This window comes from Mustela nivalis, assembly GCF_964662115.1.
Source record: "Mustela nivalis genome assembly, chromosome: 15".
NCBI lineage: Eukaryota > Metazoa > Chordata > Mammalia > Carnivora > Mustelidae > Mustela > Mustela nivalis.
This window is the reverse complement of record NC_139034.1, coordinates 59,238,272-59,260,645: the sequence shown is the minus strand read 5'-3', so window position 1 is coordinate 59,260,645 and position 22,374 is coordinate 59,238,272. Positions and strand designations below refer to the sequence as shown.

Genomic DNA, 22,374 nt, shown 5'->3' with positions numbered 1-22,374 from the left:
TACTTTATTTTCTCTCCAAGTTAAAGAGATTGTTGATTTTCTTCACCTAGACTCTTATCAGTAACCTTCATTTTCTTTCCCTCTTGGTCTCAATGCTAGGGCATGGCAAAACTTCAGCATGGATCACTCTGTCCATGTTTTTGATGTCTAACTTAGGCTTCTGGAAAAAAATGAATCACTGTATGTGCGCAGATTGTTACCTGACTTCCAGATTGATCCAGGGCTCTACAATGGGCAGTCATTGTTCTGCTTTGTGGTTTTGCACTATTTGGTTTAACACCTCTTGAGAATTTGGTGAAAGATGGGGTCTGTCTTCAGGACAGTAGATATAAGAATATACACATAAAGGTTAACTTATAAATTTAGGAGGTTCACAGAAGCTCTGAAGCTTACTCACAGACTTCCTAGAAGTCCTTTGAATCTCAGTTAAAAACTCCTGATCTGCATATGTATTTGTTCCATTCACCACCATGCCTTTTCTGTAATCTTCAAATCCTCTGCTTACCCATTTCCTTCTTCCTCTTAACACATGACTTCTGTTCACATCACAGCAAAAATAAAATCCATTAGGTGGGAAGTTCTTCACCCCACCAACTCTATAAACCTATCTACATCTATACTACTTCTTTTGCTTCTTCGTATTACTTTGAAAGAGGGACCTGTTCTCAGACATGCTATGAAGCCTACCTACCTTTTCCTTGGGAATCTCGCTGTTTTGTTTCTCCTCTCTAAATTGTACCTTTAGCCTTTTTATTTCTACTCATGCTTTTAAACTTACATAAATCTCTGTCATCTTAAAAGGAACAAAGCCTCATTGAGCTTCATTTTCCTTTTAGCTGTTGGTTCTTTATTTTTCTTTTTTTGTGTGGAGATTCTCTCTCCCTCCCCCTTTGCTGCTCCTGCCTGCTTGTGCTCTGTCTCTCTAAATAAAAAAATTAAATTAAAAAAAAATTTATCAGACTTGTCTCTAAAATAGAGCCTCCTATTATTTGTTGACTGTTTCTACAGTGGTTATTCTAGTTATAGAAAGTGATCACTAAAAGTGATTAATAAATAAATAATAAAATCATACGAGAATGGATACAATAGATATAAGGATGTCATTTATTGTATTAGTTACCATTTACTCATTGCTAACTGTGTGCTAGACATTGATCCAAACACTTGACATGTGTGAGCTTCTCTGTTGTTCATAGGAACCCTACAGGGTAGGTACTGTTTCATATTATCCTCTTATGTTATAGAAGAGAAAACTAAAATACAAGAAGGATGAGTACATTGTTCATAGTCTTGGTCCAAGTTCTATTGTGTGGTGGGCCGGGATTTACAGCCAGGCAGGCAGTCTAGCTCTAGTGTCTAGGCGTCCAGTCACGGCTCTCATGCCTCTTGTTCTACTGTATTCTGATTTCATTAACCACTCTATTAAAATCTAAAATTATAGCTCGCTTAAAAAGGTAGAAAAAAGGATATAAGATTGATCGTTTCATATAGCTCCTGGATTGAATTCCTGTTAAAGCAGTGTATGATTTTTATTTCATCATATAAATATTTACAGAGATCTCTAATGTGCCATTGCTATAAAAGATAATTTTTTTCCTTTTAAAAACAAAGGTAGCACCAGTCTTTCAGAAAAAAAAAAAAAAAATTATGTTTCCCTGCGTCGCAAGCATTTCTGCAACTCTTCTGTTCTATATAACTCCACAAATCCTTCCTGTAAAATACAACTTTCTTCCTTTAAAAAAAAAAAATTTGTGTCCATAAGTAGGGTAGTAAATTTAGGAAATCTTTTTAATAATCTCTTTAAAGTCACTGTTAATATCTTTTTCATCTTTGTATATCTGGCACCTATCTTTGTATATGAAGGCAGGCATATGGTACTTTAATAAATACTAAGTATACTATTAGTGCCTTTTATTTCTTCTATTCCATATTGCAATGTTTATTTATTGCTTTTTATTTCAGTTGAGTCTTATAAGAAATTGACTTAATTTTTTTTTTTTTTTTAACCTAGGGGATGTCCCACTCTTGTTCAAGCTTTGCCAGGCCCTAGCACACAAGTTACTGCAGGCAGCAACCACACGGCCGTACTTTTAATGGACGGACAGGTCTTCACATTTGGAAGTTTTTCTGTAAGGAATTTTTAAGCATTAATAGTATTGCATTGTACCATTGCCTTACAGTTTGTCTGTGTCAGCTGTTTTTTTCTGGTTTCAGTGCAATTCTTGTGTTATAATTACTGCATATGCATATTTCCTGTCTCCACATCCAGCATACACAAGACCTGAATGACATTACTGTGAAATAATTTTCTTCTCTAGTGTACTATTAGAATTTATTAAATTTAACAATTATGTTAGAATTTGACATGTTTATCCCAGGTCAAAGTCCTTTAAGCATTCAGTAGAGTTATTCTGTCATTTGAGAGCTTATTTCCCAAGTGGCTTGCAAGGATTCATTTTTCTTAACATATAGAACTTTTTCTAACTTAGAACTTCTTAAAAGCCTGGTTTTCTTACTAGATTTCTTTAAAATTATAGTTTCTTTTTCCCTCTGCTTTTCTTTCTCTGTCTCTGTCTATTGCCTGTTTTGTTCTCTTTCTGCCAAAGCTTGAAAAGAGTGAAAATGCTCTGAGAAGCTTTATATAATTTGGGCATAGTAGAGATCAAGGAAAAGCCTTGTAAGACTGTGCTAATAAGCCTATGTCATCTCTGATGTGGGTAACTATTCATAACTCCATAACCTAAATCTCTGGGATATAATTTGCAGCTATTGATTTTTTTTAAAATGTAAATGTGTACTTTAAGAAAAAAATCTTTTATTTGGAAATGCTTTTAAACTACAGAAAGATTGCAAAAAGTAAGAATAGTACATAGAACACCATTGTACTCTTGAACCAGCTTCACCTACTTGGTAACATTTTGATTTGCATTATCACTTGCACATGCTTGCTCTTGTTCTCTCTTAAGCACTGTGTGTGTGTGTGTGTGTGTGTGTATGTCTGTCTGTGTGTGTGTGTGTGTCTGTGTGTGTAAAACATATTTTTTCCTGAATCCTTTAAGAGTAACTTTGCATATATTATGATCCTTTATTCCTGAATACTTGTATTTTTTTGATTGATTCCAACAGTTATTTTTTTGGCATTTTTTGGTCTCCTTTAATTTAAGATCAGGTATTGCATCTGACTGTGATGTCTCTTTAGTCTCCTTTAATCTGTACCATTTCTATACCTTTTCTTTGTCTATCATGATGGCATTGACATTTTTTAAGAGTATGGTACTTTGGTTTTTGGTTGTTGTTATTGTTGTTTTAATAAAATGGTCCTTATTTTTGTTTTTCTGATATTTCCATGTTTAGATGTAGGTTGTGTATTCCAGGCCAAAATGCTATGTAAGTGATATTGTGTTCTCCACAGGTATCATATCTGAAGGCACAAAATGCCCATCTGGAAAATGTCTGATTTTTCCACTACATAATTAGTATTTTTTTCTCTTGAAGCTAATAAGCAGTTTATGGGTTGACTCTTTTAATAAGATAATTTTAAGGTATATGCTTCTCTTACAGTTTCCCCTAAGATTTAGATTCCCATTCTTGCCTAAACCAGTCTTTACTATAATGATTGCAAAATGATGATTTCCCAACTCCAGCACCCCCTTACATTTACCAGTTAGCCCTTTGCCTTTTATTGTAAGCAGGCACCCTTCTTTCTCATTTGGTTGTTGTTTTGTTTTGTTTTGGGGGGTTTTTTGGTCTAGATGCATGTATTTGTATTTTCCTCATTACTGTCCATAATTAATTGGGTGCATAGACTATCTCAGATTTCATGGATCAGAGTCCCTTCAAGCTGGCTCCTGTGTTCTTGTGACATGCCCCTTCACTTTGGGGACATTTCCTTACTTCCTGGCATAACCAGTTGTTTCTGGCTTCTCTGTATCAGTCCTAGAAGCAGCCATTTCTCCAAAAACAAGGGTCCTTTTTAGTGGAAACTAGTTTTAGGCACTAGGTGTATTCCTTGCAGTGGGGTGTCTTTAGATCCCTGGTACACATTTTTATGCATATATGCATACATGAGGGTATTTTATAAATCAGAAGCCCATTCCAGCCCATCCCCACAGGGGTCTTTCTTAACCTTCACCCTTTCTGTGTTTGTTTCTTTTCCTCTGAAGTAAGAATTCTTGCTATGCACTATGAGTACATTTATTTCTCATTCACTCAGTCCTAAAGTATGGTAAAATAGTTTTATATTTGCTTTTCCCACACCATTATAAAAACAAGGAGTTCACGATTTGTCTTTCACTCTCACTCCTGCCCCCCTCACCTGTGTCCTTCCCCACAGCTAAAGGTATAAGGTTTATAAGTTTCTTGGGCTCTTTCCCCCACCCCATTTCAGTGGGATTATGTTACTCCTTTGAAATAGAGTTGGATTCATTTGTTTCAGTTTGCCATTTTTTTTAATTTAAAAAAAAAGTTAATATTCATAAGCAGAGTTACAAATAACAGATTCTTTGTGAGGAGCAGCAACAGCCAAGAACAACCCTTCTTCTCCTTGTCCCTGAAAATAAGCCCTTTTACAGGTCTATTTGTCTCACCCTATCCTGGGGCAGGGGTTCCTCTCTGTAAAGTGAGTAAGATGTCAGGGGTTGGGTGAGAGAGATGCCTTTTCAACATGGAGATAACTTTGGCCTGGACCAATGAATGATGCTCCCTAGGGATGCCAAAGGGAGGGCAGAAAAGGGGGCAGATTCAAAAGGCTGTTAAACAGTGGTGTTCCTCTTCTGCCTGTGATAACAGTCTTCCTCCCCATTCCTGGGAACACACTGGTGAAAATGCTGACACCTGTTATGTCCTGTCCTCAGACTTCTAACGAAAGGGGCTTCTGGTCCAGTGCACTGTTTCAGTTTGCTTTTCAGGATCCCTCCTCTCATATCTTTAGATATAGTTTTATTTTTTTGAATATGTAGAACATTAACATGTTTCCAGAAGTTGAAGTAACACAAAAATAGTAGTGTATTCAGTCAAGTGTCATTTCCTCCCATATCCCCTTTACTCCATGCTTGTAAGTAACGAACTTCATTGTTTTCGAGTCTATCCTTCCTGTGTGTATTGTATAGATACAGGTGTGTTTATATATATGTGCACACATATAATTATTTCCCTTTATTTTTCAAAAGGTAGCATTTTATATATGCTCTTCTTTACTTTGCTCTTATCACTTTACTATATCTCCTAGACATCATTCTGTGATAGTTCGTAGAGATCTTCCTCATTCTTTTTTTTAATATCTGCATAGTACCCTTGTGCATATACACTATAGTTCATTCAGTCAGTTTCTTAAGCTTGGATACAACTTCCCAATATTTTGCAAGTACTTTCCAATATTTTGCAGTGAAAGCAATAAATACTAGCAGAGGTGTACCTCTGAGGTAAGTTTCTAGAGTAGCTGTCTGGGTAGAAGGTTAGTGCCTCTGCTGTTTTGTGGGCCATTTTTGCATTCTCACCAGCAGTGGTTGAAAATGCCTTGTGAGCAGAATATTCTGTCGTATCTTTTAATTTGCGTCAGTCTCATGGGTGAGAAGTGGTCCTGCACACTTTGAAGCCTTTTCCCTGTAGCTGTTGCTGTGTGCCTTCATTTCATATTTTGATGTCAAGGGTTAGATTTTCTCTTTGCAGATGATTTTGCCAGTGTTTTTTCTAACCTTAGTACTCTACTGTTGTCCCTCAGAAGCTGCCCTTTTGCACTCTCCACCCCCTCCAGCTTGCAGTGGCAGGTCCAGGGTGAAGACTCTTGGAATTTGTTTTTTTCCTTTTGGTTACAGGTGACTGAAAGGTCATCAGATCTGCTGTTTCCTAAACTGCTATAGACTTGAGTCATGTGTGGTTTTCTTTGTCCTGTGTGTTGGTTTTGTTGTTTGCGGGAAAATGTGAATAGTATTTGAAATCAGCCATTTTTGTCCTCTACCTGCAAAAGTCCTTGTTGTGAACTTTTATGAACTTAACTATGGCTTATGTGTAACCACATTCTGAATCCCATGGGCCTGTCCAGGCATCTTTTGTATTTTTACACTGCTTTTCTTTACATTAGTTGGTTGATAGTAGGGAATAGATAGTTATTTCAGTAGTCAGTGACAAATAGAATTATTTTCCTTCTAAAAGCATAATATATCTTTGAATATTACATACTTTGCTCAGTGTCCACATTTTTGTGCTTTTTTGGGGGGTCAAAAAATAAGGATAGACATTCAAAGAAGCTGAGAATTAACAGTGAAATTTTGGGCTCCTTCTCTGTTTGTGTGATTGCCACATTGTTCCCTCCCCTGGTTCCACCCAGGGCTTAAAGCTGCATTGCTTTTGCAGTCACTTTGTGGCTATATTTTCTTGCTGTAGTATTGAAGGAGTGATAGAACATGCTAGAAACCTGATAGTTGGGTGAGAATTAACCAGGCTATTTGCAGTGTGCCAGTGTTCTTCAGGTTTTTTGCTAATGATTTCTCATTCCCAGGACTTGCAGATGACCCTGGATGCCATGAGACAGCATTTTCCACCCTCCTTAGTGCTTTGCAGGGAGGGCAAGCTCCTGAACCAAGGGTGGATATATGTTTACCCATCCACTGTCAGCATTCTTTGATAGCTACTACTAGCTTAGTAATGAGAGACTTTCTATTATTTTAAAATTAAACTCTTACCTCACCTACTACCTATAGATAGCCATAGTTTTTAAGTGAGTTAACAATTATTTACTTGAGATATCATACCGTACTATTTAGTTATGCTGTTTATTTTGAAACATAAGTAAAATAACTTAGTAACACATCATCATTTATAAAAAATGTAGTTTTCTAATTGTATTCACAGTTGTAGTATTCAAATATTTTCAGACTTCTGATTTTAGTAGTGACTTTCTATCAGCTTAAGTACTATCAACTTAAAATATCAAAGTACATAGTAGAAGATAGTAGTGACTTTCTATCATCTTAAGTACTGTCAACTTAAAATATCAAAAATATTTTTTCAGTGATTTTTTTTAAATGAACAATTTGTAAGGCTAATTTTTTAACATTGTATATATATTATACTTTTCATTTAAATGCAGGTGACAGTATTTCAGGGCAATTTCTTGGATGAAAAAGTATTTCAGCTTTATTGTTATTTTTTAATAATATACTTTGTGGTTTATTATTGGGGGGGAGGTCCTAAGAATAATAGAAATTATTTTATTCCTTTACAAATTTTGGTCTAAATTTCACATGAATTTCGTTAATTAAAAAAAGGTACTAACAATTGATAAGGAATAATTTCTCATAGACCTGTTTTTGTCTCCTGTCTTAACTTTATAAAAAATTATAGATTTTTTATCTAGGAATGTTGTTAATATGGTTTATTTAATCTTTTAGAAAGGACAGCTGGGTAGACCAATTTTGGATGTGCCATATTGGAATGCAAAACCAGCTCCCATGCCTAACATTGGATCAAAGTATGGACGAAAAGCTACCTGGATAGGTGCAAGTGGGGACCAGACCTTCTTACGCATTGATGAAGCACTTATTAATTCTCATGTGCTGGCTACATCAGAAATTTTTGCCAGTAAACACATAATAGGTAATACCCCAAACAAACAAATGTTCTTCCCAAAATATTTGTCATAACTGACAATAAATGGTTCATCTTTACCTATCATGAGATATATAATCTTAGAGCTTTTTGTTTTCTTTCTATCTGAAGAAATTTAAAAGAAGCTTCTAAATGTCTGTGTTTATGTGAATATTTATAAGCTAGAGAGTATTGGAAATATGAGCTAAATAAATTGTGATAGGATAAAACCTGTATTGGAAGGAGGAATTTTTCTGTATTGGTTCTTGCTAAAGAAATGGTAGAAATTAATTTCAGTGAAAGGTTACTTAAGTCAAACTTTGAAGTTCCAGCTATAGGTATAAATGTATACTTGCATTTGTGAGATCATAACTAATTATATAATGGAGTGATACAGTATAGAAATTAAGAGCATAAGTTGTAGATTTAGACAGCCTGAGGTTTTGGTACTAATTCTATTACCTTAAAGTTTTTAATTTATTCAAGTCTCAGTTTCTTCATCTGTAAAATGGATGTAATAATAATACTTCCCTTATAAATAATACTTACCTTCTAAGCTGAGGCATTATAAAAAGGTAATGCATTTTCAAGATGGATAAATATCTTTCCCCAAGGCTTGGTACCTGCTTCTATATCAGAACCTCCTCCATTTAAATGTCTTCTGATAAATAAAGTGGATGGGAGCTGTAAAACTTTTAATGACTCTGAACAAGAAGATCTGCAAGGATTTGGTGTGTGTCTTGATCCAGTATATGATGTCATTTGGAGGTAAGCTCTGTTCATAAAATAGAGTAATAAGTTCTGATCAAATTATACTCTTGTGGTGATACAATATTCAGGTATAAGGCAGACCTTTTATACATGAGAATTCTCTTGTTTAACTGTGCTCCCCAGAACCTTTGCAGTGTAGTGCAATGTTTAAGCGTATGTTCTGAGCCAGGCTGCCTTGCGTTATTCCAGATCCACAGTGTGCTTTCTGTGTCACCTTGGAGTGGCTACTTTGACTCTGTGTGCTTCTCTTCTCTCATTTATAAATTTGGAGTGATAATAGTACCTACCTCATAAATTATTATGAAGAGTGAAGAATTTAGAGCAGAGGCACATAGTACATGCTACGGAACTATTTGCTGCTGTCATTATATTAAGCAGTTTTACTTTCAAGAATCCTGTTGTTAATTATTTTTGATCTGTCAGCAATCTTGTCTGTGTTTTCCATATACCAAATTATTACGAGCTATGTAGAAGAAATTGTGCCAAAGACAACATAGAATAATTAAGATAACCCTTTATGAATATTCATATATTGATAGAGAAGTGTAGAAATGTATAGGATTACCAAACTCTAGAAACTGTAAAAGTGTAGAGAATGGATACAGGTACACTAAAGATTCAAATTATGTTGTATTTACTTTAAATTTTTTATGGTGCTTTGTATCATGAGTAAAGAGAATTTCTGTCCTCAGCATTTCTGGCTTTAAATTCTAGTAGGAGGTATCCCCTGCATTACCAGATTGACGCATCTTAGGACTTACCTTTTTTTTTTCTTTCCCCCTATTTCATTGTTTATTTGGCCAAGTCAGTGGACAGGAATTAGATAAATTGAAAGGTTTAAGTGGCACCAATGAGGAAAGGTAAAAGACTTCTTTGTCTTCTTCCTCTGCCCATGCCTTCTTTCATTTCCGTCAGCCAGCCAGGTCTTAAGCCATGTTTTCTATCAGTCCTAAGGCTGAATTCAGAGTGAAGGAATTACAGTACTTCCCAGGTTGCTGACCAGCCTGCTGTCTTAGTGTTCATTTTGTGGAAAGGCCTGGAAGCCAGAATTGATTGAGTAGCACTCTGTAGTTTCTCAAGCAGCATTATACAGGATAGATTAGATAAGGAGAAACTAGAGGTAAGTAGTCTTATAGTAATCCTTATAAAGACATGAGCTGCTGAGAACCAAAATTATAGTGGTCACAGTGAGATAGTGTGGAGGGGATAGAAAGGCACATGGTGTAAAGAAAGACTAGTCATTAGTTATTTACTGATGACAAGTCTGTATACAAGAGTCTTAGTTACCAAAGAGCAAGCCCTGGTTTGGACTTTGGTTTAAACTGATGTTTTATTTTCTATTATCTTTATATGTTTAATCTTTAAACAAAAGAAATTTACACTAACAAAATAAAGATCAACAGTAGAGATTTTGTTTATGGATACATTCACTAAATTAGAAATACATTCTTTAAATTAGTTACTAGCAGAACTAGATTCTAACAGTATAACTAGAGCTATTTCCCTGGAGTCTTGACAGAACTACAGAACTCAGAAGTGTAGTGTGCCTTTAGCTGAGCCTCGCCTTCTACACGAATGGTGAAAGCACTGGGAGGGATGATCTGAAATGCCTTGCCAGGTCCTTGAATATTTATTCCTTTGTTCCAAAACAGAGATTAAAAGATGAAGAGTAGTCTCCTCAAACGTTTCATTAAACAGCTAGAAGATGTTTTCTTATAATCAGAATCAGAGTTTTATTCCATTGTCCTGACTTCTGGCTGGTTTATGTCCTTTGTGTTTCTCATTCAATACTTACACTTTGGGTTTAAATACTTGCAGTACTACACACTGTAGGTTTAGTAGTAGCTCACTTTGACTTTCTTTCCCGAACAGAGTCTGCTTCCTTTTGTATTCTTAACAGCTAACTTCTCGGGATGCCTTGGTGGTTCCGTGGGTTAAAGCCTCTGCCTTCAGCTCAGGTCAGGATCCCAGGATCTTGGGGCCTAGCCCCACATTGGGCTTTCTGCTCAGCAGGGAGCCTGCTTCCCCTCTCTCTTTGGGCCTGCCTCTCTGCCTACTTTTGATCTCTGTCTCTCCTGTCAACTGAATAAATAAAATCTTAAAAAAAAAAAAAAAACAGCTAACTTCTCCCAAGTAATTGGAAACTTAGCATCTGTAAAAAGCAGATAAATGTTAAGAGTAACAATTTTAGGGGCACCTGGGTGGCTCAGTGAGTTAAAGCCTCTGCCTTCAGCTCAGGTTATGATCCGAAGGTGCTGGGATCGAACCCTGCATCATGCTCTCTGCTCAGCAGGGAGCCTGCTTCCTCCTCTCTCTCTGCCTACCTCTCTGCCTACTTGTGATCTCTGTCTGTCAAATAAATACAAATCTTTAAAAAAAAAAAAAAAAGAATAGCAATTTTATTTCCCACTTCAAAATTTACACAAATAACACATATGTTACTTTTTCAAATGCAAAGCAAAACTTGAATTGTGTGGTCCTTCAGATGTTTTTCTTCCCCCCCACTCAAATCCTACTAACCTCTGGGGTCACAGGTATAAAGTTTGGTTTATATTGTTTGACACTTTTTAAAAATGCATGTGTTTTTTAATGTATATAAGAATATATTCATTTTAAAAGCTAAGGTTTTTTTTTTGGGGGGGGGGGCTAAATGACAGTTTGTAGATCATTCCAAGTCAGTACAGTAAGAACTGCTTTGTTATTTAAACTCTATAGAATTCTATAGTCTGGATAAACCAAAATACACTTATTAGGATATTTCCCTATCAACAAACATTGTAGGTTACCTTTTAATATTTTGGTATTACCTATATTGCCAGAGTGAGCACACAAACACAGGTGTGTATATACACACACAGTTTTGTACTCATAGAAGGGTATTCCCATAAGATAACTTTTAAGAAGTGGAATTGCGGGGCCAAAAGATTGGCTCATAGAATTTTGATATATACTGCTAAATTGTCTTTCAGTACTCTCTCACCAACTGCAGTGAGAATCCATATTTTCCCATACTGCCAACATCAGTATACAGTGCTTTTTTTTTAAATTTTTGCTATTAATTTTAGTCTGTAAATATTAAATAGATTCTGTATGGTAAGCAAAGATTGATACAGTAAGATACAGATAAGATTCCCTTGCTCATAGGGAAGTTGTCTTTTTTTTAAACAGAAATATAGACTATGTGAAAGTGAATAAATAATACACTTTATAGATCTTACTTAGTATTGTTAAAGAAGAAGGAGTTGCTGTAATTGAGGTTAACAGCACTGACCTATATTCCATACAGTGGAGACAATTAAGTTAAGACCTTAAAGTATAAGAAAGAACCAAGCATTTGAAGAGTTAGGGAAAGTTTTCTGAGCAGGCAGAGCTTAGTAGACCCAAATACTTTGGTGCAAGAACCTGGTTGTGTTTTAGGAATTTGTAGAAACCTAGTGTGGTTAAAGCATAGTGAGTGAGCAGCATGAAATAAATTCAGAGGGGTAGGCAGGGCCAGGACATGTAGGACTTTGTAGACTGGATTAAGGAAATAGAATTTTCTTCAAAATAGGAAGTTTTTGTAAGATTTTGACATTAAGTGACATTAAGTCACTTGGGAAGTGACATTAAGTATTATACTTGTTTTGTGAAAAAATAGATGGGAAGGAGGCAAGAGTAGTTGTAGGAGGTTCCTGCAGCAGTGCAGGGGAGAGATGATGGCATGAAACTTAGAGTGGTAGTGGTGGGAGGGTGATGGAGAGGAGCAGTCAGCAGCATATTTTTTGGAACAGAGCCAATAAAGCTTGCTTGTATTGGAAAGTGGTTAAGGAAAGAAAGTAATCAAGGATGATTTCCAAGGTTCTGATTTTGGCATTTGAATAAACATGGTGGCATTAACCAAGCCAGGAAAAGTTGAGAAAGGGACAGATTTTGTTTAAGATTTCTGTTTTTGGGGCGCCTGGGTGGCTCAGTGGTTAAGCCGCTGCCTTCGGCTCAGGTCATGATCTCAGGGTCCTGGGATCGAGTCCCGCATCGGGCTCTCTGCTCGGCAGGGAGCCTGCTTCCTCCTCTCTCTCTCTCTGCCTGCCTCTCTGCCTACTTGTGATTTCTCTCTGTCAAATAAATAAATAAAATCTTTAAAAAAAAAAATAAAAAAAAAAAATTTTAAGATTTCTGTTTTTGACATGTTAAGTGAGCCAGGTTCAAAGGACTGCTCTGGACTGGGATATATATTTTAGAATTTTTAGTTTAGGTGTATCTAAAGCTATGGTATTGGACACGATCACATAGAGGATGTAGGTTGAGGAGGGCTTTTAAGATTTAGAGAAGTTAGGTGAGATAGGAGAAACTAGTTGGGAGACTAGAAGGAGCAGTTTACGAACTACGGGAAAAAGCGAGAGTGTGTGTAGACATAGAAATTAAAGGGGGAGTGAGTCAAAAAGAAGAGTGTTCAGTGATGTTGGAATACTGCTGAGGGCTTACCTGAGTAGATGACAAAAAATTCCATTAGGTTTAGCTACTTAGAAGTTTTTTGCAATTTTGAGAATAATTTCATGGAAGTGGTAGATGTGCAAACTAGACTGGTGTTTGAAGAGTGAGTGGGGCATTTCACTTCTGGCAATTTGGTAAACTAAACACTTTGAAGGGGCCCCTATGCTTTAAAAAAAAAAAAAAAGTTTGTATTTTTATACATTGGCTTGACACTCAGCCAAGATGTTGCTAATATACTGCCCCTGTTTTCCACCCCCATCTCAAAGAAAGAAAGCCAGCATAAAAATAAAAGTCATACCTCGTGCGGTAACCCTTGCGAAGTAAGCAGTCAGCACTATAAACACGGGATTTCACTAGGGGCAAATGCTGATAAGCAGTGCTGCAGTTTGGAAAACATATGTTGTGCTAGCTGTGAGGTGACTAAGATGGAAACTGATCCTGAAACTCTGTTAAGCTTCTGGCCTTGGAATGATGCCTAACTGAGATTAAATAGGTAATACCCCTGTGTCTCCAGCAGAAGACAAGTGTAAATCATCTTCAGAGAAAACCCCTCCTCTGTTTAGGCCCATAGGGTTTTCATTTATTAACATTCCATCAAATAGGAGCACAAAGTCTAAGATTGCTTAACATATAAACAATATTACTGTTAGTGAAATTCAGCTAAAGACGAACAACAAGATCAGTTTCATCTTGGAATTAGCAGAAACAATATAAATTATATATGTAATGTTTAAAAATAAAAGGTAAAATTCATCAAGCAAAAGAAACTCATAATGAGACTCAGAATGATGAGGCATATTTGAAAAACAACCAAACAAAACTTTTATAAGTAAAGAATAGTTGTTTACCTAAATGCATGAGTAGACCAGATTTGAAGAATTGAGAGGAAATTACACAAAATGCCACAGAAACAAGAATATAAAAAATATGAAAAAATTTGAAGAATATAATGAAAAGATCTAATAGAAGTCCAAGAAGGAAATTTTAGAGATTAGAGAAAATAGAGGAGAAACAATATTTGAAGAGATAATGCCTAAGAATTTTCCAGAACCAAAAAAAAAAAAAAAGATTTAAATTCAGAAATATTAGAAATTATGTGTTCCCATTATTTGCAACCAGGAGAATTATAGGGAAACTATAGAACACTAAAGACCAAGAGAAAAGTTTTAAAAGCAACCAGAGAAATATAAATAAACACACACCAAAAAAACCCAATTAGATTAAGAGATTAAATTATAAGCAATTGTACTAATTATAGCAGGTACTTTCATAGAATTTATTCTACACCAAGTATTATTTTTAAGTTTAAAATAAAAAAATTTTGTGCTAAAATACATATAAAATACATAAAATAATTGTGCTAAAAAACATAAAATGTTACCATTTATAAGTGTATAATTCAGCAGTGTTAAGTATATTCACACTGTTGTCTAGTAGATCTCCAGAGGTGTTTTCATCTTATAAAACTGACACTCTATCCCCAAAGAACAACTCTCCACTTCTCCTTCCCTCCACCCTGGAGCAGCCACCATCTACTGTCTATGCATTTGACAACTTTTGATAAAGAAGTGGAATCATACAGTACTTGTCTTTTTTGTGACTAGCTTATTTAACTTAGCATCATGTCCTTGAGATTCATTCGCATTGCACCCTGTGACAGAATTCTTTCTGAATTTTTTAAGACTGAATAACATTCCATTGTATGTTTCTACTGCATTTTATTTACCCACTCATCCATCCATGGTTGCTTAAGTTGCTTCTACCTCTTGGCTGTTGTGGATAATGCTGCTATGATTGTGAATGTGTAAATACCACTTCAAGGTTCTCCTTTCAGTTCTTTTGGATATATGCCGGAAGTGGGATTGTTGAGTTTTGTTTCTCTTATATTTAGTACACTTGGATCATCAAGCACCATTGATTGAGAAGTCCATCCTTAATAAATGAATCTGAATGTTAGCTGTATCTGACACAAATCAGATTTTCAAAAAAATGATTATTTTCTATGTAGGCTTACGAGTTATGAAAAAATGATTACTTTGGTCTTCCTTCCTGTCTAGTCTCGTACTTAAGCATTAGGAGCTATGTTTAAAATTATCCACAGCAGCATTTTTTTTTAATTGGAAAATTGAATGGTGTTTTGTTTTGTTTTGTTTTGTTTTGTTTTGTTTTTTTGCTATCAGTAATAGAATGGACAAATAAGGGGCACCTGGGTGGCTCAGTCAGTTAAGCGTCTGCCTTCGGCTCAGGTCATGATCCCAGGATCCTGGGATGGAGTCCTACATTGGCAGAGCAGGGGGAGTCTGCTTCTCCCTCTGACCCTCCCCCTTCATGCTCTGTCTCTCTCTCACTCTCTCAAATAAATAGATAAAATCTTAAAAAAAAAAAAAAAACAGAATGGACATATAGTTGTAATATAGTCACATGAACTCTTAATATTTTACAACAAGATGGGTGCCCGGGTGGCTCAGTTGGTTAAGCAACTGCCTTCAGCTCAGGTCATGATCCTGGAGTCCCAGGATCGAGTCCCGCATCAGGGGGACTCTTCCTCTGACCCTCCCCCTTCTCATGTTCTCTCTCTTTCAAATAAATAAATGATAGAGTCTTAAAAAAATATTTTACAACAAGAATGAGTGAACTTAAAGAGTCATACATCACTTTAAAAATACATTGTAAGAATATTGTTTGAAGAAAGATAACAAAAGAACAGTGTATCCTGTTCATATACGGTTCAAAATATGAAACTTAAGTTATACACAATTTTGATATAAACATATGAAAAAAATCTTAAAAGCAAGAGAACGGTAAACTCTTGAAATTCAAGGTAATTGCTAATTGTAAATTCAAGGTAATTCAAGGTAATTTTGAAGGAAAAGGGAAGAAATTGAGTAGGGAAGAAAAGCCGAGATAGTGGTAATTTTCTTTTTACTAGTGCATATTATTCTTCATTATTATTATTATCCATTATTCTTCATACCTCATTTGAAAATATTTTGTTACTATTATTTTTTTTTTTTAATATTTTATTTATTTATTTGAAAGAGAGACAGTGAGAGAGAACATGAGTGAGGAGAAGGTCAGAGGGAGAAGCAGACTTCCCATGGAGCTGGGAGCCTGATGTGGGACTCGATCCCGGGACTCCAGGATCATGACCTGAGCCGAAGGCAGTCGTCCAACCAACTGAGCCACCCAGGCGCCCTGTTACTATTATTTTGTATGTACTGTGTAGTTGATAAAAACTTTTCCAAAAAGAATTCATAGCAAAAAGAAAAAGTGGTAAAGAAGTAAGAGGCAGCTTTTTGAGAATGTTTTTGTGGAAGAGATAAGAGAAATGAGATGATGGAGGGTATTGTGGGTCGCTTATGGGTTACTGTTTATTAGTGTTTGAACATCTACATACACTTTACTAGTGCTTTCTTTCTGAAAACCGCATTCCAGGTCTTTTGCCCGCTTTTGATACTGGATGGATTGTCTCTTAATTGGTTTACAGGATTGTGGATATTGTTTTGTCTCATACGTATGTGTCACCTATTTTCTTTCAACTTGCCCTTTGTCTTTAAACGTTTCTTATGGAGTTTTTGTTGTATAGAAGCTTCATATATGTATGCTGTTGCTCTGTTACTTATCAAGTATCATGATCTATAATACTGTTTCATTCAAATTATTTCACTTCTAGTGACAGATAATTTTATTTATATATTTAACTCAGAAAATAATGAACTATATTTTGTCCTCTTTAAGCTGACTATATTCTCTTTGTATCATCAGTTGTACTTTGGAAATTTAGAAACTGTATGTTGAAGTGCTATGATTATTCTTTCTTGAAGGTTTCGACCAAATACCAGAGAACTGTGGTGTTACAATGCAGTGGTTGCTGATGCCAGACTTCCCTCTGCAACAGACATGCAATCCAGATGCAGTATTCTAAGTCCTGAACTTGCCTTACCAACAGGATCCAGGGCTCTCACCACCCGATCTCATGCAGCTTTGCACATTCTAGGTAGGGTTGCTCTTTTGATGATCAGCTAATTTTCATTAATATGTGCTGAGGATTTTTTTAAAGAATATTTAGATTTGTGTTTTATTTTCTCATATGTGTTAAACAACAATATTCTAGTTGCAATATACATTAAACCCTCTAACTTAAAGAAGTTTATCGGTCCCACAAACACCAACATATCAGACTTGAACCAACACAATCCATGTATGGCCAAACATAAAGCATTCCTGAATATAATTTCTATCAGGCAAATTTTTTTAAATACTGTTTTTTTCAGCTTTAATATAAAAACTTTAGAGATGTAGATGGAATATTCAAATGTGTAATTATAAATTTTAATTTATATACATTTTTAAATAAATTCTACAAAATATTTTTAAATAATTATGAATTTTGTATATATTACTTGTTTTTTCTTATATAACACCATTTTCACAGCACACCAACTTCACTTCTATTTAATTTAAATATAGCATTTTTTCAGAATTTATATATATTCTTTTCATAGAAGTTATATACCAATCCATGTAACTACTTATTTATTGCTTTTAAGAAGACTCGTTTATGGTTATCTAAAATTTTCAGCTCTGAAATCATATTTCTAAGTATAATTAAATAGATCATACATATAATTCTTTGCTTCCTTTTTCTCAAATCTCATGTGGTAATCATTGTAAACATCCAAAACTTGCATTGATTAAGGTTCTCTCAGCCTGCTATGTCTTCCTCATGTAGAACTCTTAAGAATCTAAAAGTAATTCAGAGTTTCATAAAAGGAAAAACCTTGTAAAGACTCAAAGATTGAGCGAGTCCAACTTTTCAAGTTTTTGCAAAACATTGATATATAGAATGTGCTTACATATAATTACCCAAATAGAGAATTCTTACTGGTTACAGGTATTCTTTCATGAAATATTGTTTAAAGCTTAGAGTGCATTTTTGAGCACACTCAGAGTTGATTATTTTAATTTGTCCCCTACAGCATCTCATACCATCAGTATAATGGGAAATTTTAATATCAAGGAGTTGAATTTTTGTTTGTTTCTAGGTTGCCTTGATACCTTAGCAGCTATGCAGGATTTAAAAATGGGTGTTGCAAGTACAGAGGAGGAGACTCAAGCAGTAATGAAGGTTTATTCCAAAGAAGATTATAGTGTAGTAAACAGGTTTGAAAGTATGTATATTTATGTTTAAGAAATATTGTTATTTAAGTGAAATATATATACATAGATATTTTATAACATTAATTATTATTTATATCCTTTAGGTCATGGAGGGGGCTGGGGTTACTCTGCTCATTCAGTAGAAGCTATACGTTTTAGTGCTGACACTGATATTTTACTTGGTGGCCTTGGTTTGTTTGGAGGGAGAGGAGAATATACTGCTAAAATTAAGGTAAGCAGATTTTGACACTGTTGCCCTTTTTTATTTGAAGATGTTGGTTTTGACTTAGTTTATGATTTTATATACATATAATATATAATAGAGGACTTGAGAAAACTCTGCTAAAATGTAATGCGATAATACTAGATCATGGACTCATTAGAAAATCAAGTCAAGATGGGAGAAAGTGAACAGAAAATGATTTTTTAATAATTTTAGGCTGAAAGAGACTAGTCCATCTCAGTCATTTGTAATTCCTAGTGGTCTAGTAATAGCAGGACATTTTGATATGCCTCCTTTCTGTTAGCCACTTTAATGACGGGTGCACAGCTGTTTTGATGCAGGGACATTTTGATGTAGCTTTAAAAGTTTTTTAGCATTTTTGATGCCAAATCCTTTGTAAACTGACATGATCACCCTGAGGCAGGGACCAGGGATGAAGCTAGAGATAGAATATGGGGTATGGATTTCATCGGGTAGACAAAATAAAAATAATCAAAAGTCCTCAGTTTACTGTACCTGTTCATCTCAGAAAGGGTCTGCAGTTATTCCAAGCAAAGGATGTGCTCATACTTTGAAAATTTACTAAGATCTTGAATGTTCCACTTCTCAGATTAATCTGGTTTTGCCTTTAAAATAAAAGAGAGGGGCGTGTCTGTGGCTCAGTCAGTTAAGAGTCTCTGACTCGGTTTTGGAGATTGAGCCCCAAGTTGGGCTCCACACTGGGGATGGAGCCTGCTTAAGATTTTCTGTCCCACTCCCTCTTCCCCAACCTCCGACCCCTGCTCACATGTGTAAGGTCTCATACTCTCTCTCCAAGAAAAATTAAAAATAAAAAAAATTAAAAATAATTTAAAAAATAAAGAGAGAAAACTATAGTTTGTGCCTTAATTTCAGTAGCAGGCTTCATTAAAAATTCTAATTAAATGCCATCTGTTTAGGAGATCTTTTCTTACTCCTCTCAGTAATATCTAAAACTTATATTACTATGTTAAAACTCCCTTACTATGATTGTTTTTGAGGACACGTCCCCTAGAAGCTGAACCAGAACTGACAAACTGTTGAAGATATAGCTTCTTTCTGGCTGTAATTGGAATACACATGCTAAAGAAATACAGATAATATGGAAATTAAAAAAGAATTACAAGCCCCTTGAGTTATATAGAGGATAGGGATGAAATAATAATTAAGAACACTTAATTATTAATACAGTGGCGTAGGTAGGTACATATGAAGGAAGGAAGAAGAAAAGAAGGAAAGGAAAAGAAAAGGAAAAGGGAAACAGTTTTGGTTTTTGGCTTATTTTAGAGCAACTGCTTTCAAAGGGTTATTGAAAATGTCTTGATTTGAAGTCAAGATAGAAAAGCAAATGCAATGATGCAGTGCTAGTTGGCAATGCCTATTAAGTTTTTGAGAAGATACATTTTTTTCTGTCCCTGAAAGGTTTTTCATTTTGTTTTGATAATATTGAACACCATAGTGACCCTTATCTCCAGTAGTTGTGGTATAGAAGTATATAGGCCTTCCGTAATGCTGTTTATATATTAGGTATGATTTTTTCCCCCCCAAGTCTCAGATCTCCTTTTACTCCTCCCATTCCCTGAAAGTGAACTTGCCTTTGAAATTCAGTTATCGGGGCACTTGGGTGGTTTAGCTTGGGTCATGATCCCAGGGTCCTGGGATGAGCCCCACATCTGGCTCCCTGTTCAGCAGGGAGTGTGGAGTGTGCTTCTCCTTCTCCATCTGCCTCTCCCTCAGCTCATGCTCTCTCTTTCTCTTCTATACGCATGTTTGTGCGCTTTCTCTTTCTTGCAAAAATAAATAAAATCTTTTTAAAAAAGAAATTCAGGGGCACCTGGGTGGCTCAGTGGGTTAAGCTTCTGCCTTCGGCTCAGGTCATGATCTCAGGGTCCTGGGATCGAGTCCCGCATCGGGCTCTCTGCTCAGCGGCAAGCCTGCTTCCCCCTCTCTCTCTGCCTGCCTGTCTGCCTACTTGTGATCTCTCTCTGTCAAATAAATAAAGAAAATTAAAAAAAAGAAAAGAAGAAAGAAAGAAATTCAGTTATTAATGAGTAGATTAAGGTTTTCCAACAGAAGTCTTTTTTTTTCTCCATTCACCTCTTTAAGATAGACATTTTTTTTTCTAGCAGTAAATCTTGTTTTTTTATTTTATTATCATATTTCTGGTTGATTCTTCTCTTCTGTAGGTTTGTCCTCTTCTACCTGGAGACTAAATTCTTCTAGACCCAGCCCTAGCCCCTGTTTCCTCTGTATTTTCTCCTAAATATTCTCTAATAAGCCCAAAGTTTAAATAGCTGTCAGCATACCATAATGCCCAAATTTTAAATCTCCAGCTCTGACTTCTTCTTTGACCCATTTCCATGTGAGTGCTTTTAAGGCATGACAGTTGTTGGTCTTTATGTTGCAACTGAATTCATGCTCTTTCCCTAGGATGTGGCTCTCTTCCAGTGGTTTGTCTCTTGAATAGTACCATCCACCATATACTTGTTACCATAAGGCAGAAACTAGACATCTGTCTTGATAGGTTCTCTTTTATCTCTTTCCTCCTGCTAGAAGACTCTTACACCATGAACTACTCTGGGCAAAGGTACTTGTGTACTTGTCTAGCCATAGAGACTAGCCACCTAGCTGGACTCTGTACATATTCTTAATTTTATGTACTTTTTATTTACATTCTCTCTCTTTCCCTTCCTTCTTGAACGTACTCTAATCAGCGTTTTGCCCCAGCCACTCTACCAAAGCTGCCCTGGTCAAGAATGTGAGTGATTTCTGATTGCTGAAGCCAGTGGTCAAGGCTTAGTCCACCTCTTCCTTAGCCAGTCAACATAATTTAATCTTATCAACCCCTTCTTTTATATACTATCTTCACTTGTCTCCCACGGTACCACACTTGGTTTTCCTTCTGTCTCACTGACTGCTCTTTTAAGTCTCATGCTGGTTACTTATTATCTTCCAGACCTCTACATATTGGAGACCTCTTCCTGACCTCTATAAGAACTCAGTCTTGGGCACTTTTTAAATCTACTCATCCCTGGAGTGATCCAGCCTTATGGCTTAAGTATTTTTCTTCTTATTATTAAACCTCAAAAGTCATATATACAGCTGCCTACTTTGCTTCTCCTCTTGGATAGCTAATAGGCATTTTGGATATAGCATATTTAACACTAATCTTCTGGTCATCTCTCTAAACCTGCTGATACTGTATTTTTCCCATCCCAGCTAATTGACCTAGAATAAACTTTATTCTTCCAGCTGCTTAGGCCAGAAATCTTGGAATCATCATTGCCTTCCCTCTGTCACACCCCACATCCCCTTCAGCAGCAAATACTATTGTCGACACTTAGGAAATAAATCTAGGATCTACACTTATAAAAACTATCCCTAGTACCAGACTCTGCCACTCCTCTCTGTTCAGATTCCTGCAATGTCTTCTTATATTAGATTAAAAGCCACAGGCCTCAGAAGGGCCCACAAAACACCAGAATTCAGTGCCATTATCATTCTGACCTTACGTTATACTAGCTGCCTCACTCTAATCCAGCCACACTGGCCTGCTATTGTTCCTCAGGCAAGCCAGGCATACTGAAACCTCAGGATCTTTGCACTGGCTACTCCCTCTCACTACAGCTCTTTACTTCAGTACCTGTGTGATTACTTCCTCATTATCTTCAGGTCTTGACCCTCTGGTGAACCTACTTAAAACTAAATCCTCTCCCTTACTCAGAAACTTACTTCCAATAGCCACCATTTTTTTGTTTGCATTGTTCATCCCTATATGCCAAGTGTCTAGAATTGTGCCTGTCACACAGTATGTGTTAAAAAATAATTTATTTTTTAAAGATTTTATTTATTTGACAGAGAGAGATCACAAGTAGGCAGAGAGGCAGGAAAAGAGAGAGAGAGAGGGAGGAGGAAGCAGACTCCCTGCCTAGCAGAGAGCCCAATGCAGGACTTGATCCCAGGACCCTGAGATCATGACCTACGCTGAAGGCAGAGGCTTATTAACCCACTGAGCCACCCAGGTACCCTGAAAGATATTTTTTGAATATAAGCAGGGGAGCCAGGTTAGGGGGAATTCATTAAGGACCTGTATGTCATGCTACAAAGAAAGAAATGAGAAACCATTGAAGAATTTTAAAGAAGTATTC

General features: G+C 36.0%; 1 protein-coding gene across 1 annotated transcript in view; it reads left to right on the top strand.

Annotated features, from left to right (window-relative positions):
• Positions 1 to 22,374, top strand: part of MYCBP2 (MYC binding protein 2) — a 267,804-nt gene that overhangs the window by 96,690 nt on the left and 148,740 nt on the right. The window contains exons 21-26 of the mRNA XM_082701514.1: positions 2,012 to 2,129; positions 7,389 to 7,593; positions 8,199 to 8,352; positions 16,650 to 16,822; positions 17,871 to 17,996; positions 18,090 to 18,217. Of these exons, the coding sequence (XP_082557640.1) occupies positions 2,012 to 2,129; positions 7,389 to 7,593; positions 8,199 to 8,352; positions 16,650 to 16,822; positions 17,871 to 17,996; positions 18,090 to 18,217 (904 nt within the window). The remainder of the gene's footprint in view (positions 1 to 2,011; positions 2,130 to 7,388; positions 7,594 to 8,198; positions 8,353 to 16,649; positions 16,823 to 17,870; positions 17,997 to 18,089; positions 18,218 to 22,374) is intronic.